General features: G+C 37.3%; 1 protein-coding gene across 5 annotated transcripts in view; it reads right to left on the bottom strand.

Annotated features, from left to right (window-relative positions):
• Window positions 1-20,571, bottom strand: part of LOC132385272 (F-box/WD repeat-containing protein 7-like) — a 34,297-nt gene that overhangs the window by 2,258 nt on the left and 11,468 nt on the right. For 3 of the 5 annotated variants that reach the window (XM_059957302.1, XM_059957307.1, XM_059957298.1), the window contains exons 4-12: window positions 19,924-20,012; window positions 16,480-16,665; window positions 15,318-15,436; window positions 12,899-13,050; window positions 11,007-11,079; window positions 10,208-10,319; window positions 8,006-8,130; window positions 3,468-3,543; window positions 822-937 (exon numbers count right to left, since the gene is read on the bottom strand). In XM_059957302.1, the coding sequence (XP_059813285.1) occupies window positions 822-937; window positions 3,468-3,543; window positions 8,006-8,130; window positions 10,208-10,319; window positions 11,007-11,079; window positions 12,899-13,050; window positions 15,318-15,436; window positions 16,480-16,665; window positions 19,924-20,012 (1,048 nt within the window). Of the gene's footprint in view, window positions 1-821; window positions 938-3,467; window positions 8,131-10,207; window positions 10,320-11,006; window positions 11,080-12,898; window positions 13,051-15,317; window positions 15,437-16,479; window positions 16,666-19,923; window positions 20,013-20,571 lie in introns of those variants that run through there. The other 2 variants (XR_009509142.1, XR_009509141.1) reach the window with 2 other exon arrangements.

Raw genomic sequence — 20,571 nt, 5'->3', positions numbered from 1 at the left:
GATCTTGCAGAACACCCAGTCCTGGGGAGAGTAGCAACAGCACTGAATTTCCTCCATTTGTAGACAATTTGACTTACTGAGAACTGATGAACACTCAGGTGTTTAGAAATGCTTTTGTGGCCTTTTCTAGCTTCATGCACGTCTATATTTCTACTTCTAAGGTCCTCTGAAAGTTGTTTAGATCAAGGCACAGTGCACATAAACAGATCTTTCTTGAGAAGAGCAGGCTCTGTCCATAACCTGACTTTTTGTGCCTTTTTTAATAGGGCAGGGCACCTCTACAATCCACACCTCTAATCTCATCTCATTGATTGGAACACCTGACTCCAAATAGCTTTTATAGAAGGCATCACCCCAGAGGTTCACATTCTTTTTTGAACCTAAACTATGAATGTTTAAATGGTGTACTCAGTATCGATGAGAAGTAGTACAATTGTTTGTGTGTTATTAGTTTAAGCAGATTGTATTTGTCTACAATTGAGATTTAGATGAAGAATAGACCACATTTTATGAGTAACTAATGCGGAAAACCAGGTAATTGCAAAATGTTCACAAATCTTGCGACTGTATTACAATTATTAAACTTGACAATTTAGTATAATTCATTTTGAAGACAGTCAATTTAGTTAGATGTTTATTTCACCATCAAAGTATATTCTCTCAGTAAGGCAGCTGAGAATGTATATTATATGAAGTTTCAAAATTAGAATGAATGTTATAGGCTCTTATAGGAACCCAAAACACAAAGGCAGGATAATGTAGATCATATAGAATTGGGTAAGATATGCATATGTGTTATTTGCACAAAGAAATATATTTACCACTACATCCCAGACTAAAATCTTCTTTCTATCACCTCCACTAACAAGTCGATTTCCATTCAGGTGTAGACTCCTCACCACCCCAATATGTTCAGTCATAATGAAACGACATTTTCCTGAGGAAAGATTGAATAATCTTAAAAGTACTTCCCTATTTACGGCACTAATGTCAATATCAAAAATTATTTTCAGAGCAACATTTAGTCAAGTGAAAGGGAAAAGACAGCAATAAGAAATTGTAATTTTCTTTGCTAGGATAAATTCTGAGCAGGTTGGTATTGTTAATCAGCAAAACCATAGCTTTAAACTTTCTGTTTTCCTCATCTCTCATCTCATCAAATAACTACTCATGGCCAAGATAGGAAATGTGCTTACTCTCACTTCAGCCAATTGCAGTGTTTGTTTAAAATCCCTTAATTATAAAAGAAAATGGCACATGTTATTCATTATCCAGTATTACTTATGATATTATTGTTAAATTCTGATTTTGCTTTCTGGCTGAGATGTTTCATACCAGCAGGAGATGGATCTATAAAATGTTTCTACTTACAGATAGCTTTAAGTTCTTTATGAGCTATAGAAGCAAACCCCAAGGTTTCCTACTCTCCAACTAGCAGTTACACTTATTTATCAGAAATGTTTGTTCACTAGTTGTAGTTATGCAATAACCTACTATTACTTCTAGTAAACATATTCAAAATAAAGGAATAGGAGATGAAGACCCATTTGGGTTTGATCTCAGTAGAAATGCCAGGTGACCTCAGAAAATGATCCCATCAAAGTGCGAAGGATTAAGCTTTGCCATTGCTATTGACATCTTGAAGATCTTCCAATGTGGAGAGGTTTAAACTTCTTTACACAGATTTCTCTAGTGATTAAAAGTGAAACTGTTTGTGTATTAATGCTTCATAAATGTTAGAACTTTGTAAATCCTTGGACATCCAGTCCAGGTTAACTGCAGTTGCCTTCTCATGTATCAATATCTGCACTTATTTATATAGCCCCAGTAATATCAGAGGTTCTCTCCCTAAACAGTTTATACAAAAAAAAAATAGAACAGCAAGGAGCCTAACTAGCTCCTCATATAACTTGCACTCCTTTTCTAAGTTACCATTTCCAGTTTAAAGAAACCGGGAATAATCAGCAAAATATTTGGTGGACAGGGTTCTCCTGCATCCTTATCTTCCTCCAAATAGGTAGCCTCTGTTACAGGTTTACAATTGTGAGAAAATTCAAGTATGGCAATAGAGTTTGAGTATTAAAACACAGGATATTTTCTCTCTGGAAAATGATTTGATAAGACTACTTGTTTTATGCATCTGAGCATTTCTCATGGAAAGCAATGTGAGATGAAAGTGGAAAATGATGGAAATCTTCTGCAGGTAAGGTAGCCTCTGTGGAAACAGAGACCCTTCCTCAAATTACCAATTCTGATGAAGGAACATTTAAAATTTTTATCCAGCAATTTCTATTTTTATTTAAGGTAAAATATTTACTGTTTTGGGATTTACCATTTTAAAAAATGAATTGAGGTTCTTTATAATATTTTAATATTATTGCCATAAGTTAGATGCCACTGTTATTGGCAGATTTTCTGATCCAATAAATATATTGAGGGGAGACTTGATGCATATGTATGATAAAATAATAAAGCAAAATGTGAAACTCCTGGGAATGGTCATTGAGATGAGAATTCACATTAATATAAACACCAATAAAGTGTTCGGGTTTTATTTGTTGTCCTTTGTAATTCTATGATCTTAAAAAGATGCAAGCTCGTGGTATTATAGGACATATATTAGCATGGATAGAAGGCTGGCAGGAGGCAAAGACTCGGGATAAAGGAAGCCTATTCTGGTTGGCTGCCAGTGACTGACGGGTCAGTATTGGGACCACTTCTTTTCAACATAAAATTTTCAGAATTGATGGCTGTGTGACCAAATTTGAGGATGATATGAGGAGAGGTGGAGGGGCAGGTTGCGTTGAGGAAGCAGGGAGTTTGCCAAAGGACTTAGACAGATTGGAAAAATGGGCAAAGAAGTGGCAGATGGAATATGAGGAGCATTTGATGGCTCTGGGCTTGTATTTGCTAGTGTTCAGAAGAATGAAGGAGGATCTCCTTGAAACATATAGAATATTGACAGGCCTAAATAGAATGGATGTGGAGAGGATGTTTCATATAGTTGATGAGTCGAGGACCAGAGGGCATAGCTTCAGAATAGAAGTTCGTCTATTTAGAACGGTGGTGAGGAAGAATTTCTTCAGCTGAAAGGTGGTGAATCTGGAATTTATTGCCACGGATGGCTGTGCAGGCCAAGTTATTGAGTATAGTTAAAGGAGAAATGATAAGTTCTTGATTAGTTAGGGCATCAAGGGTTAAGGGGAGAAGACATGAGAATGGGGTTGAGAAGGATAATAAATCAGACGTTATGCAATGGCAGACCAGTTCTGCTCCTGTGTTTTGTTGGCCTTAGTGTAGGTGCAGAGAAGGAATGAGGGCAAGTTAACATTGTCAATGTTGCATAGCTTTTCAAAATTGTTCAGTTTTATTTTTGGCTGAAATTAAAAACGACTTGCCCTTTATCTCCCATGCAAATATTTATGGCTTGAAGAAAAAGGAACTTGCAATTTTTTTTATGTTCACACCTGTAAAGTCCCAGACTCGAATGGTGCTATCTGATGAACCAGAGCAGATTGACTCCTCATTAAACTTCAAACAGTACTGCAGGGAATAAAATCAAGAGGTGTGAGGAAGGTCATATAAATTCTGGATAAGAATTCTGCAATTTTTGGAAAATGACAATCAAAATACCAAAGTATAACAAGGAGTATTTCTGGATGAAACTTAAAATGGAATTCTTAAGCAGAAGATGAAAGGGAACAAGTATTTAAAGGATAGGATTCGAAGGAAAAAAAGTACATGAAGAAAAAATATGCTGAAGTTATACAGAGTCAGAGGTATAATTTGGTGGTAATCATCAAGCAGTCTGTATGACAGATTGAGTTTAAGTTAGGAAGAGTACTTATAACCACCTGAAAGTCAAGGTCCTTCCAATACCATGACATCAATGGACAAAGCTTATAGTTACCAAGGGGTCTTGTTTCTGAGTGATCTGATGCTGGACGGAAATACATGAAAAATTATGACTGCTGACCAACTGAGAGCCCAAGGGGGCAGTATTAGATACAATGACAAGAACAGGAAAAATTACAGAAATTAGTTCCAGTAGGCATGCTGCACTTGAGTGGTCATAGCTCTAAATCATTTCATAAAATTTTTACTTATCCTTCTACATTTTCATAAAATAGTACTAATTTAATCTGATCCGTTTTACTTATAAAACTTAATATATTTTGTTTTCTTCTATGAACACTATGTGATTGAAGTGAAAAAACTGAAAATGCAGACTAAAGAAGTGACAAAATTTAATATATCCATATTTTGTTCTAAGAGGAAGAAAAATTGGTAAGTTTGGAGAAGAAAAATACTGAAAAGCAGATTTTTAAAAGGAATAATAGAAAATATGGATCATTTTTAGGGAGAAATTTATTTAGCAAGTTGAAACAAGATACCTTAGAACATTCCTTATTTGGATAAAGTGCTAAGTGAAATGGTAATAGGATGAAAATATACCATCCTATATTAGGCATGGATTTTTTTGGACTATGGAAAAACAAGTTACTTCATTACCTGACTCAGTTCCAAAGACTGGAAGGTGGTGAAAGTTTCATTGTTTGAGAAGGGTAATAAGGAAAAGCCAGAGAATTACAGGCTGACTAGCCTGACATTAGTAGTGGGGAAGTCACTGTGGGATGGGGTCAATCAGCATTTAGTTTGATGCAGTTTGATTAAGGGGAATCAGTTTGGCTTTGTGCATGTCAAGCTGTGCTCGGCAAGCCTTTTAGAGTTTGTTGAAGAGGGTTTGTTAAAAGATGTAGTCTATTTGGTCTGTAACGAGAATTTTGACCAGGTCCCATATGGAAGGCTGTTCTGGAAGGTTAGGTTACTTGGAGTCCAGGGAGAGTTAATACATTTCACTTTAACATCTGAAGGTTGCTTCTTGGAATAGAAGCCAGTAACTGGTAGTGTGCCTCAGGGGTTGGTGTTGAGACCAAAATTTATATAAGTAATTTGGATGAAATGCACAAAGCTTAGTAAGTATGGGTGACACAAAATTGAAATGAGTGCCAGAGGAAGTGGTTGCTGGATCACAGGTGCTATATGTTTGAAGAAAGAAATAATAGTTATTATTATATAACCATCAGGCTTCTGAACTGGAATGGATAACTTCACTCACCACAACTCTGAACAGAATCTACAATCTACAAACTCACTTTCAAAGACTGTACAACTTATGTTCTCAATATTACATTTTTCATTTGCATGATTTGTCCTTTCCACATTGGTTGTTTGTCAGTCTTTAAGTATAGTTTTCTATAATTTCTATTTTATTTCTTTATTTTTCTGCAAATGCCTGCAAAAAAATGGATGTCAGGGTAGCAAATTGCAACTTGTACATACTTAGATGATAAATTTTACTTATGTCTCTTTGTGCCATAAAATGCTGCAGGAACCATATAAGACCATGACTCAAGATAATCTTTAGAAAATCATTACTCTAAAGATTTCACATGGAATTTATTGCTGTGCTTCAGCAGTAAATAAGCAGATACAAGTCCTAAAGTGTGAGCTTAATATTCCAGTGGAATGCTCAGTGAAGATTTCATGAGTTGTATTGATACATACCACCTGCTCTAGGAACATACATAGGTGATGTCAGCTTGGAGACAGTTCAGAATTCTCTTTTCAGAACACTGGGGCACTAATCTGGCAACATGATAATATCATGACAACTACCATAAGAAAGTGAAATCCTTTTTTTATAATAGAAAAGAACAAGTCAGAATGTAGGACCAAATCAGCACAACTTAAAACTCCTATAACTTCACCACTTTTATGGTATCCTACGGTGACACTTGTGGTTGGTTGAAAGTCCATATTACACGAACAATGCATTTTTGACTTTTTGTGAATATCTGTACATAGATTGTTGTATAATGTTAGTGATAGTCCAAATGGCAAGAGTATTATACAAGGAAAGCCACATCAAGGGAAACTCCTGCTTGAGAACTGACTTGGATCCACTCCAATTTGCTTTACTGGCACAACAGGTCCACAGCAGAAGCCATCCCACTGGCTCTTCACTCAACCCTGGAATATCTGGACAGCAAAAAATGCATACATCAGGATGCTCGTTATTGACTATAGCTCAGCATTCATACTATCATCCCCTCTAAGCTATTCAATAACCTTCAAGACCTTGGCCTCAATACCTCCTTGGGAAATTTCCTCACTTGCAGACCCCAGCCAGTTTAGATTGGCAACAACATCTCCTCCACAATATCCATCAGAACAGGTGCACCACAAGGCTATGCACTTCTCGCTTTACATTTATGATTATGACTAGACACAGCTCCAATACCATACTTAAGTTTACTGATGACAGTACTTTCGTTGGCCAAATCAAAGATGATGAATCAGTGTAAAGGAGGGAGATTGAAAATCTGGTTGACTAATCTTAACCCAATCCCTAATGCATAGTGCCCCAACAACAACCTCTTACTCAATGTCAGCAAGACCAAGGAGCTGATTATTGACTTCAAGAAGAGGAAACCAGAGGTTCATGAGCCAATCCTTATCGGGGGATCAGAGGTGGATAGCATCAGCAATTTAAAATTCCTTGGTGTTATCATTTCAGAAAACCTGTTCTAAGCCCAGCACATAAGTGTAATTATGAAGAAAACATGGTGGTGCCTCTATACTTCCTTGGAAGTTTGCAAAGATTTGGCATGACATCTAAAAATCTAACAAACCTCTATAGGTGTGTAATGGAAAGTATATTGACTGGCTCCATCACAGCCTGGTATGGAAACACCAATTTCCTAGTACAGGAAATCCTACAAAAAAGTGGATACAGCCCAGTCCATCACAGGTAAAGTCATCCCATCCTGGAGCACATCTGTATTTGCAGTTTGTTGTCCTTTGCACACTAGTTGTCCACCCGCTGGTTGCAGTCTTTCAGTGATTCTATTATGGTTATTGGATTTATTGTCCTTTGCACACTAGTTGTCCACCCGGTGGTTGCAGTCTTTCAGTGATTCTATTATGGTTGTTGGATTTATTAAGTATGCCCACAAGAAAATTAATCTCAGGGTTGTATATAGTGGCATATGTACTTTGATAATAAATTTACTTTGAACTTTGTGTTTTGAATTGTTCAATTGATATGTTAATTATAGTCAATGAGATATTTGGTGTCACTACCTCATTGCAATTTCTTTTCAATGTACCAGTAAATTTAGTGATGATGCCATTTTATGTTTCCTCTTCTTATTTGTCCAAGTATTATCTCAAAATGCAGGCTAGTTTGCTTGCATATTTTTGATCATTGTTTAAGAAATAATTTTAAAATAGTGAGTTAATGACTATACTAAAACATGATTTTTGCACATTATGTTAATATTGCACAGTGTGATTTCACCTTATGAGTGTTTTTGTGAAAATGTGAATGATGCAGGATACTTAACTGGTAATATTTTGTGCTTATATCTTTTGTATAAATGTCTATAAATGCCTCAGACAAGTTAAGTTCTAAAATAGAAAGACATTGTGTGATGCCTTAAAGAGCAAAATATTGCTACAGGCACAGGGTCAGAATACTGGATTTCCCTCATACATTAAAATAAGAGCAGAAAATGAAGGAAATTATTAAGTTAGGTAATACTACTGTCTGTGGAGAGGAAAAGGAGATGAAAATGCTTCGATCAAATGTTATGAACAAAAATTTTATTTCTCCCCCCAGATGCTGGGGATTTTCAGCAATTTCTGCTAGTACTGTCCTGACTTTCTTACAGCACACTCAGTGACTAGGAATGTGAATTTGTGGAGATATCATTACAATGTATTTTTGAAATTTGTCACTGTTTCAGTTTTCATCAATACCAGTGGATGAACAGTGTGTAAATTACTGTGTCTACAAATGACAACACATTTGATGGTGCTATCTCTTGGAAATGTTTGTAACACTTTCTTTCACTTTGTCTTTATATTCTCTCTTTAAATTTGAGAAAAAATACTACAATAATATATGGTTTCCATCTGTCACCTTATGGAAGCTACTTACCACATCTCCCGTGTGTCCTTGACACCTATGCAGCAATCTTCCACTGTCTACTGACCAGATAAGAACTAAGCAATCCCCTGCTCCACTCACCACATATCGACAGTCAAACTGACAACAGTTCACCACTGTAGAGGAAAAAGTACTCAAAATAACACAATACATTCCTTATTTTAACTTTGATTTTTATTAAGCTCTTTAAGCTTCTGTTTTAGAAAAGGATTTGTATTAGTTTAACTCTGAGATTTACTCACAGAGTTTGCTCTCAGTTTAACTTAATCTCAGATCATACTTCTACGTAAAAGATGAACAGGCCACTCAAGGCGACTTGATCTTCTAAGGTAAAAGAACAATAGTTCCTAAGCTATGTTATGAAGGAATACAATCAAACCCTTCATAAGGAATCCAAGAACTTTTGTGTGGAGCCTTATAAGAATATTGTCAAACTTTCCTCCCAACAATAAAAAGGCTGTAGGTGCCATTAGCCACTGGAGAACCACAACCACTTAGGACAAGATCTCGAAGGATTCTGTAAGACTATTCAACTAAAATCCACAGAAATGTCCATTATTTTGTTTTTTACATTTTATCATTATTATGGTGTGGAATGTAGATACTGTATGCCATAAGTAATATTGGCTGGTATCTCTTAAAAATTGCATTATGTAACAATCGCTTGCTAAAAAGCTGCAACATTGTTTAGTGTAGAACTTTTCAAAATATCATTTGCTTTGGTGGGGAAAACAGATAGTTTCCATTGTTCGCCTATTAAAGCGACAAAGGTGATTGAAACACCAAGGCAAGTACAGAAGTTCCAGGGTTCTGCAGTCTCCGAGAGGACTCTGGGAGGCAGCAGCAGTGTATGCGAACCTCGTAGCGGACAGGACAGGGCACCAGCTGATGCTTGGCTCCATTTAGCCGATTATAGCTCCCACTGTTCATTGATTGAGGAAGGTTGAAGCATCATAGTGAGTGCAGAGGGTGAGCACCGCCAGCTGGTTGCCTTTTGGTCGGTTGCTCTGTACCGGAGAGGGAAGAGCCTGCCACCCATCCCATCACATTTTTTCTGCATTTTGGATGTAGACTTGGAATGGAAACTTTTGTTCAGTCTTACAGTTATTATATTGTGCTTTTTCACCCAATCTTCTCGGGTTTTTTGTGTGCGGAGGGCATTTGGGGTTCAATGTGCCTGATCCACTATGTTTGTTTTTTTTTTGTGCAGAGGGAGGGATTAGGGATTCAATGTGCCTGATCCGCTATGTTTGTTTTTTTTGTGCAGAGGGAGGGATTAGGGATTCGATGTGCCTGATCCGCTATGTTTGTTTTTTTTTGTGCAGAGGGAGGGATTAGGGGTTTGATGTGCCTGATCCATTATGTTTGTTTTTGTGTGCAGGAGGAGGGATTAGGGATTCTATGTGCCTGATCTGTTTTGTTTGTTCTTTTTTGTGCAGGAGGGGGGATTCGGGGGTCGATGTGCCTGTTCCATTTTGTATGGTTTTTGTGCAGGAGGGGGGATTCGGGGGTCGATGTGCCTGATCCATTTTGTATAGTTTTTGTGCAGGAGGGGGGATTCGGGGGTCAATGTGCCTGATCCATTTTGTATGGTTTTTGTGCAGGAGGGGGGATTCGGGGGTCGATGTGCCTGATCCATTTTGTATGGTTTTTGTGCAGGAGGAGGGATTCGGGGGTCAATGTGCCTGATCCATTTTGTATGGTTTTTGTGCAGGAGGGGGGATTCGGGGGTCGATGTGCCTGATCCATTTTGTATGGTTTTTGTGTAGGAGGGGGGATTCGGGGGTCGATGTGCCTGATCCATTTTGTATGGTTTTTGTGTAGGAGGGGGGATTCGGGGGTCGATGTGCCTGATCCATTTTGTATGGTTTTTGTGCAGGAGGGGGGATTCGGGGGTCGATGTGCCTGATCCATTTTGTATGGTTTTTGTGCAGGAGGAGGGATTTGGGGGTCGATGATCATGCTGCCTTTCTTTTCTTTCTTGGTTTCATGGCTACGTGGAGAAATGAAGAATTACAGAGTTGTTTACTTTGAAAATAAAATGTACCTTTAAGCCTTTGAAAGCCAGTGTTGATACAGGAAGCTTTTCTTCATTTAGTAAAGTACCATTGCAGTTGTTAATTTAAACTAATGTGGACTTCCAGCATTTTAGGGAAGGAAATGCTGAAAGAATACGGACTTCAGTGCAATTACCTTCTGTATGGCCTTTTAGAACAGCTGTACATACTCCTCTCTGTACATTCCATATTCTTACTGTGTGGTCCCAGGATGTGCTAGCAACTAGATGCTCTTTCATCGACAAGTGCTGTTTAGCAAGCAAGTGGTTAGTACAATCTCAAGCAAATATAAATATCCTCATCAAATGCAATGTAAAATACATTTACATTGGAGTGTGCTTCATGTCAGTCCTGAGCCCACGAAGGGACACAGCTGAGAAATATCACTGCAGTTTCTATATCAATCACTAGGAAGGAAACAAGAAGATGGAAAATGTTTTAATATTTTAAATATATATTAGAGTTATCTTATAGCCCTGCTTAAAATACATCTGCCCTGTTGGCTAGTAGTTTAGACAAATAATATAAAAGCATACAGTGTTCACAAAATGAATTACTTAAAATCTCAATGTGAAATACTAGAAGACTGAGGAGATTTGTAAAAGGTTATCATCAGATTAGGAAGGGTAAAAAGGAAGTTATTTCCACCTGTAGATAATTAAAGGCTCAGGGTACAGATTTAAAAATCTGGAGCAAAATTAAAAGGGAGAAAAATGTTTTATCTTTGAGAATAGCTATAGAATGCAATTCACTGACTTGCAGGGCTGACATGTCTACCAGCTGACCAGAGCCGGGTTTAATCTAATTTGTCTCACTGATGATAAAGTGTTAGAAGCAGAAAAAGATTTAGAATATAATGAGAGTATTTTTGGAAAACATCATTTGAATTTTTGAAATGAATTTGAACTTGCGTAGTAAATTGATGATGACATTACCTGAATCTCATCTTCATGACCTCGGAGTATTTTCCTACACCATCCATCCTGAACTGACCAAACTCGAAGAGTTCTGATTATCAAGAGATGATAGGATAAAGTAGTATACATCGTCATAAATTAATATAAGATTTCCAATTTTATACAAATATTCATTGTTGTAGTTTGGTAATGGCCTTTTATAAACATTTTAATGTACTTTGTGTTTACACAAATTTTAGTTGCATTGTACAGTTTAGAATATAGCTTAGAAAATTAAGTGCCAAGGCCCATTTCCTCTAAAGAGTCAACTGTACTGATAAAGGCACTGATTCACACAAAAAATGCCAGTTTTGACCTTTGATCTGTGCACCAGCCCAGCTCATCAAGAAAGGGAAAATATGTCTGGAATTCATGTTTCTGAGAACCGCATAATAATGCTGTATGGAAATATTCTTGTGTGTTTTGTGTGTCAGGACCTCTGCTTCCTTAGGAGTTTACAAAGATCCAACATGACATCTAAAACCTTGACAAACTGTTATAGATGTGTGGTGAAGAAAATATTGACTAGCTGCATCACAGCCCGGTGTGGAAACACCAATACCCTGGAATGGAAAATCATACAGAAGGTAATGGATACAGCCTAGTCCGTTATGGGTAGAGCTCTCCCCACTATTGAGCACATCTACACAGAGAGTTGTCACAGCAAAGCAAAACAGGTCGTGTTCCCTTCTTGCTGCTATCAGGAAGAAGGTATAGGAGCCGCAGGACTTACAGCACCAGGTTCAGGAACAGTTATTACCCCTCAGTCAATAGGCTCTTGAACCCAAGGGGATAATCACTTAACTTCACTAGCCCTAACATTGAATTGTTCCCACAACCTTTGGAATCACCTTCAAGGACTCCATCTCATGTTCTCGATATATATTTTTTGCTTGCTTGCTTGCTTGCTTGCTTGTTTGTTTGTTTGTTTGTTTGTTTGTTTATTTATTTATTTATCTATCTACTTATTTATTTATTTATTTATTTATCTATTTATTTATTTATTTATTTATTTATTTATTTACTTATTTTCCTTTCTTTTTGTATTTTCACAGGTTGTTGTCACACTGCTTGAACATCCAGTTGGTTAGTCTTTCATTGATTCTATTATCATTATTATTCTGTTATGGATTTATTAAGAATGCTCACAAGAAAATGAATCTCAGTGTTGTATATGATGACAGATATGTACTTTGATAATAAGTTTACTTTGAACTTTGTACATGCACATAAATTAAGGTATAAGTATATGTAATTGATAAGATCAAGCTCAGATGTAATGTTCTCTTCAAGTGTTAAAGCCAGTTATATTGCAAGGGTGAGAGAACAAGAGAGTGGCAAGGCAAGAAAAAGATAGTTTACCTGACCTACTAGATTTTATAAGGCTGCAAGATGGACATAATATCTAAGTCTGAATGTACTATGCTGTCAATTTAAAAGTTGTTTTGCTTATAAATTGGAAACAGCCCTCCAGTTTTGGTCTCAGATTGCTGCAAGGTATGAAGAAATGAAAACATAAAATGTTACATGTTATCCCTTCTGAATTTATGGACCCATTATTAACAATAATTTAACCATATAACCATATAACAATCACAGCATGGAAACAGGCCATCTCGGCCCTTCTAGTCCGTGCCAAACTCTTAATCTCACCTAGTCCCACCGACCCGCACTCAGCCCATAACCCTCCACTCCTTTCCTGTCCATATACCTACCCAGTTTTACCTTAAATGACACAACTGAACTGGCCTCTACTACTTCTACAGGAAGCTCATTCCACACAGCTATCACCCTCTGAGTAAAGAAATACCCCCTCTTTGTTAAACTGTTGCATCCAACAATGTTACTTTATTGTAAAATCTGAGTATTACCTATCTGAGCTGGCGCTGACCACTTGTGTTCCATCAAAACATAGGTGATCAATTCCTGAGCTGTGGCCCATCAGTGCTCGTAGACAAATCCCTGTTTCCAATTGGAAAATTCGAATCAAGCTGTCGGCACAACCTGTTACAATGACCTCTTTCTGAAAAACAGAAATTATTTCTTTAGCTTATTTTAAATAGCAATCATATTCAAAATTTGTTGCATCATAAATGTCTTTTAAAGACAATTTGAGGATGACAGTTTTATTCAGTTCTCACTCTCAACCTATTCATCAGGTCTCAGTGAATTACATCTGAGAAGGAATTATTTGGTGAGGTTCTGTTGGCCATCAGAGAACCAGGACCAGATGTGAGAAGAGGGGCAGAGATCATTCCAAAAGTTAAAGGAAGAAGATGCTAGGCAAACTCAATGGTCTGAAGGTGGTTAAGTCATGTGGGCCAGATGGACTACAGGCAGTTGATGTCATTTTCTTGGATTTTCAGAAGGTGTTTGATAAGGTGCCACACATGACGCTGCTTAACAAGATAAAATCCTATGGCATTACAGGAAAGATACTGGTATGGATAGCAGAATGGCTGTCAGGCAGGAGGCAGCAAGTGGGAATAAAAGGGACCTTTTCTGGGTGGCTGCTGGTGACTATTGGTGTTCCTCATGGGTCAGTATTTGGACTGTTATTTTTCACATTGTTTGTCAATGATTTAGAAAATGGAATTGATGACTTTGTTGCAAAGTTTGCAGATGACACAAAGATAGGTGGAGTGGTTGGTACTGTGGAGGAAACAATGCAATTGTAGCAGGACTTAGACAAATTGGAAGAATGGGCAAAAAAGTGGCAGATGGAATCCAGTGTTGGGAAATGTATAATAATGCATTTTAATAAAAGGAACAATAGTGCGGACTATTATCTAAATGGGGAGAAGGGTCAAACATAAGAAGTGCAGAGGGACTTGGGAGTCCTCATGCGAGACTCCCAGAAGGTTAATTTACAGGTTGAGTCTGTGGTAAAGACGGCAAATGCAATGTTGGCATTTATTTCAAGGGAACAGAATATAAAGCAAGGAGATAATGTTGAGCTTTTGTAAGACACTAGACAGGTTGCACTTGGAATATTGTCAACGGTTTTGGGCCCCATATCTCAGAAAGGATGTGCTGTCATTGGAGAGAATCCTAAGGAGGTTCACGAGGATGATTCTGGGAGCAAAAGGACGTACAAGGACATACAAGGAACATTTGGCAACTTTGGGCCTGTACTCACTAGAATTTAGAAGAATGCGGGGGATCTCACTGAAACCTAGAAAGGACTAGATAGTGTGGATGTGGAGAGGATGTTTCCTACAGTGGGGGTATCCAGAACTAGAGGTCACAGCCTCAAAATTGAGGGTGACCCTTTAGAACAGAGGGAAGGAGGAATTTTTTTATCCTGAGAGTAGTAAATGCTCTGCCACAGACTGCAGTGGAGGCCAAGTCCGTGTGTGTATTTAAGGCAAAAGTTGATTGTTTCCTGATCAGTCAGGGCATTAAAGGATATGGCAAGAAGGTCGGTGTATGGAGCTGAGTGGTATCCAGGATCAGCCATGATGGAATGTCTGAGCAGACTCAACGGGCTGAATGGACTAATTCTGCTCTTATGTCTTATGGCTATGGAGGGAAAGATAACTGGTAATGGTCCATCAATAGGAAATGAGGGGTATTGGGCCATCACAAATTAGAACACTGAGACTTGGGGTCATCAACTAGAAGCCTCAAGGAATTGGGGAGGTTTCAATGTTTAGGAACAGATGTTCAGTTCATTTGAGGGCCAGCCCATCAGAGTAGCAAGCTATTGGGAAGAGAGGACCAGAGATAAAAGCTAGCTGGAATCGGTGCCAAATGGGGATATGGAAAGGTTGGTGGGGGAGAGGGGTAGATGGGATGAGATCGATGGATAGAGAGAGGGTGGCTCAAAAATGTGTCTAAGCATGGATTAAACTGAAATTTTAATTTGTCACTGTGAGAACGTGTTTGTTCTTGGACTAATCAATGATAATCCCTCCTGAGTTTAATCTTTTCAGCAATACTTTACTAGCCAGTGCATAAATTTCCCAAATTACCAATGGAATTTCCATCCTTACAATGAACCCAGCCCCCAAAATGAAATGGGCATTGTGAAGCTACAATGATACCCAACCATACCAATCATCTCTTCTAAAAAATTCTCTTTGAGTTGTATCATCTCAGAAAAAAAACAAAGAAATAAAAGGAGAGTTTGAAACTTTCCACACATAATTTCTCCGTAGTTTTTTTAACAATTGTTTTGACTGATTTGTCTGTGTTTTGATTCTGCCTTTTGAACAAGTTAAAGCCTGCTATCACTTTTTTGTTGTATAGCTATTCTTGCAAATAGCTGCATGATAAATATTATTTTACCTTAATGCAAACACAGGTGACAGCATCTGTATGGTTATCCAGAACATGCAGACAGCATGCAGTGAAGAGATCCCATACACGGGCAGTTTTGTCTGAACTTCCACTAACCAGCCATTTCCCTGTAATAATGGAAGAGGCAGGAAAGATTTAAAATGAAGACAGTGGTGGAAGAAATCACTAATAAATTCAGCATTTTGTTCAAAAGATAGATTCCACATGGACAAGTTTGATATTTTTAATTGGACATTAAAAGAACACTATACTTAGCAAAGTTAGACAGCTATTAACATATCAATGTGCACCTCACAAAGACATAAGCATGTGCAATTCATAAGAAAATAAATTAGACTAGGCAACTCTTGTGATCTTGTGGATGAAAGAAATTGAAATAAATAGAAAGAATAGTGATATGCAGGGCAGATGTACTAAAATAAATGACGCATATAGAACATTTATTGCTTAGTGGTGTTACGTACTGAAGAGGAAACAGGTAGCATCATCCAGCACATTCAAATTGTAGAATTTATGGACATAACATCATTGACTGCCAGAACAAGATTTTAAATTTATGTCTTCATTCTTCCTTGAAAAAGCATAAGGCACCCAAAACAAAAACAATATACAGTAGTTGTAACTTCTTTATACTCATTAACTATCCAGCTACTCTCACAGACTTGGTTCTCATCTGAATAACAATTACTTAGTAAACTTAATTCAGAGTAACCAGTCTCTGTGAACAACATAACAAAATGCTGGAGGAACTTACCAAGCCAGGCAGACTCTAGGAAAAGAGTACAGTTGAAGTTTTGGCCTGAAATGTTGACTGTACTCTTTTCCTAGATGCTGTCTGCCCTACCGAGTTCCTCCAGCATTTTGTGTGTGTTGCTCAGATTTCCAGCATCTGCAGATTTTTTCCTGTTTGGGATCAGTCCCTGTGAGACTTGTTTTCAAAAACAATTCACATATGCATTATGTCATCAATTCAATAGCATCACTTACAATGTGTCGAAGCCAATTACAATTCGTCCTTAAACAACGCATTCAGTTGAGAGGCTGTTACACTAGCCCAATCCTTCAGTGTTTGGCATTAGACAATGGCTACAAGGAAGAAAAATCCTTGTAATTTACTTCACTGTCTCTGTTCTTGCTGATTATCACTCACCATCACAATCTAGGCAATCCACTCTTTCTTGATGGCCTCGAAGTAAAGGTAGAACCGTATATCTGCCCAATTCCCAGTTTTGATTTAAGTGACAAGCCCTAATGTATATCTCCTTCCATCGACAGGTTGGAGACAATGATGGAAAATCAGAAAAATTAGGTCTGTTGTACCTGGGAGATGTGAGACCTGACAAAATAGAGAAGGAATTAACAGTATATTACTAAAACAAAGAATGAAATACTGTATGGCACTTCAGACTAGGCTAGTCCTGATTATGTGATGCACTGACTGTCAGTGAAATCCTAAGATTACCTCATCACTGCTGGAAAAATCCAACTATGTAACCAGCTTTGCTGGAATGTTATTAATCTACAATGATATTTTGTTATAATGTCACCCAGATCTTGACAGCACAGATAATGAGCTTGAAACTGAAAACATTTGATATCTTTGATGCGGCCTGGTATGGGAACACCAATGCCTTTCAGCCGAAAATCTTACAAAAGGTAGTGGATTTGGCCAAGTACATCTCAGGTAAACCCAACCATTGAGAACATCTACATGAAATGTTGCCATAGAAAGGCAGCATCCATCATCAGAGATCCTCACCACCCAGGCCTTACTCTTTTCTTGCTACTGCCATCAGGTAGAAAGTGCCTCAGGACTCACACCACCAGCGAAAAGAACAGTTACTACCCATCAACTATTGAACAAAAGGCGATAACTACATTCATCTAAGGACTCTTTTAGTTTGTTATTTCATGCTCGTTATTTATTGCTATTTATTTATATTCGCATTTGCACAGTTTGTTGTCCATTGATCCTGTTTACAGTTACTGTTCTATAGATTTGCTAAGTATTCCCACAGAAAAATAATCTCAGAGTTGTATGTGGTGGCATGTATGTACTCTGATAATAAATTTTACTTTGAACTTTGAATTTTTTTGTATTCTTTATACAAATGCAGATAAGAGCAGCGTGCTGTTTGCAGGTATAATACCACTGTAATACTTTGTATTTGTTCATAGTGAAAACATATTCTTTTCTGATAACCTGACTACACATCTGATGCAGTGAAGCCACTTGCTGAATCCGAATAAACACAGAAAACCTACAGCACAATACAGGCCCTTCAGCCCACAAAGCTGTGCCAAACATGTCCTTATTTTAGAACAGCAGAATGTGGGATAATACACCGGAAGATTTGCCTTCTAATGCTGATATAGACAATGAGGTGATTACTTTGCTACTTGCTGTACCTATGGGTCCTTCAGTCTTAAATATGTCATTGTATTTGTTCAGTAATCTGTGGATTACATTAGCGTTAGTATTCCATAGAAGAATTAATCTGGTCTGATATTGGTTGATTTTGAATATGAAGAGATTGATTGGCTGGCTAAGTGGTGTCACATCAATAACTTTGCATTCTGCATCAGTAAGATGAAGGAATGGACTTCAGGAGAGGGAAACAGGGAGAACGCACAGCAGTCTTCATCAAGAAGTCAGCAGTGAAAGGGTGAGCAACTTCAAGTTCTTAGGTATCAACATCTCAGAATGTCTATCCTAGATCCCACACATTGATGCAATCATGAAGAAGGCATGCCAGCTGTTGTATTTTAATAGGAGTTTGAGGAGATTTCGTATGTCATCAAAGATTCTAAAATTTTCCACAGATTTAGAGAGCACTCTGACTGGTTACACCACTGTGTGGCGTGGAGATGCTAATCCGCAGGATCAAAAAAAGCTGCAGAGGGTTGTAGACTCAAACAGCCCCATTGTGGGCACCAGCCTCCCCATAACCAAGGACAACTTCAAAAGGTGATGACTCAAGAATGCAGAAATCATAACATAAGAACCTCACCATCCAGGACATGCCCTCTTCTCATTACTACCATCAAAGAAGAGGTACAGGAGCCTGAAAATTCACACTTTAGGAACAGATTCTTTCTCTCTGCCATCATATTTCTAAACAGTCAATGAACCCATGATTGCTACCTTATTATTTTGCTTTCTTTTTGCACTTTTTAAAAATATATATATTCTTACTGTAACTTAAGAGTAATTTTATGTATTGCACTGTACTCTGCCACAAAACAATATATTCCATGATATATGTCAGTAATAATATACCTGATTCTGATTATGACTCAGGCTAACTCATCTCATCAGCAGCATATCATTTGGTTGGAAGCAAAATAAAGTGGTTGGAGAGCGCCCCCCCCCACCCCCCATCTGGCTTGCTCCACTCTAGAATTTGCTTTTTCATTGCAAAGACTGAAAGCTTTTTAAAATTTTATCAGAGACTTTAAAAAGACTGTATCTTTAAATACCATTTGTGGACATACTTCTACCCTCCCAGCTACCACTCAGGAGCAGGATAAATTTCCCAACTCACTGTTGTGCAGGGAATGAAGTTACGTATGGGATTGCAAGGATGTTGTCTTAATGAGCTCCAGCTCAAATGAAAGAGATACAAATACAGAAGGTAAGTATCTTTGAATAAGGTACACTGTTTCACAGAGCTAAATGTGATATTGGCTCTTTTTTATTTTTCCATATCAGCATAAATTATAATTATATTTTACTTGAAGATATTTTCAATAATTCAAAATAGCAGTTCATTAATATTCAGATTTATGAATATAAGAGTAAAATTACCTCTTTGGCTGCTACTGCCAAGCATACTCAGGTCCACTGCTTCCCTCTTAAGATTCAATTTTATTAACTATAATAACATGTACTGTCAAGTTGGGTGTATAACAGGCAATTGATACTCTAGAGCCCAATTAGTATCAGCAATTGAAGATGAATTTCTAATAAATTGTTTTGCTTCATTCAATCAATAGTGCAGTAACAAGATACCACTGACTGCAAGTTATCAGGATTGATGTGTTTATTTTAAATCAAAAATCTTCTTAACTTTTAATCAAAGACTATTTGGGATATTTATCACCTTACCATTCTGTGCATAATAATAGTCATTCTAGAGATTCCAAAGCAGATTCTCAGACACAATCAATACTTAGTATTTCCAAAATATTTTCTGAATAATTCAGCAATATTTAATGCAGTAATTTCCTTTTCATTCTGCTAAAATTCTTTTTATGTACAACTAAATATATCTCACACTTTAAAAGATGGTGGCATGCCTAGTTGCAGTGTCCACTTCTGCTCCAACTAATGGTGTAAATTGTTCATCCTTTAAGTCTTTAAATGCTTGCGTCATAACTGTACTTTATTATTTGGTAATTTATTAGTGGTACTATTACTTTATGTGGTATGTGAGTGAGTTATCTGTACTCTGTTTTGAATCTTTTTCCAGAGGAACGTTGTTTTGTTTAGCGTTATCCATGTGGAGGGTTGAACAACAATGAACTGAACATGAAAATACATATAGAAGTGGAATTTGACAGAAGTACTTGTCAGTTAATGTATGGTGGTTACCTGTGGGACTGAAACCATACTGGTTTTTAGAGAAGAGTTGCTCATCAGTGTCAAAGTTAAGCCAGTTTTTCAGAGTACATAATGGTTGCCTATCAAAAATAATTAAATAGTCAAAGATTACTTACGACAAATTTACTAAGAAGTAAGCTTAACATGTAAACTATCTTTTCATTTTCAGTTTTCAAAACTTTATTAGTTCAGAGACAGATTTTATGAACTTGAAAGAAAAAAACGATTAAAATTCACCCTATCAAGGCCTTAATTTATTCATCTGTAATGCTGTTATTTTCTATAAGAACCTCATAGGTTTGTCTGCAAAAAAAAACATAATTATTTTATCTTAATCAGCATTGAACATATAAAATATTTCTCATAATACAATATGTGTATTTTAAATTAATAATTTACACCTCACAGCATTAATTGCATATTCTTGTGCACATCAGTCATGACGGCAACTGACAGAAGCCACCATAGTGCACTGACCAAGACCCACCATCTTGCCTCCATAAAAAACTCCAAATTCATTGATACAACAGATGTAGAAATATCAGCATCCTCTCCCAGACTGGCATCACTATCGTTGAGGCTTAAATCATATTCAATCTGATCCAATGCATAAGCTAGTGTATTGTCTGCGTACCCGAC

The sequence above is a fragment of the Hypanus sabinus genome, chromosome 2 (genome assembly GCF_030144855.1).
Source record: "Hypanus sabinus isolate sHypSab1 chromosome 2, sHypSab1.hap1, whole genome shotgun sequence".
NCBI lineage: Eukaryota > Metazoa > Chordata > Chondrichthyes > Myliobatiformes > Dasyatidae > Hypanus > Hypanus sabinus.
The sequence above is the reverse complement of the archived record's forward strand: the minus strand, read 5'-3'. Positions and strand labels throughout refer to the sequence as shown.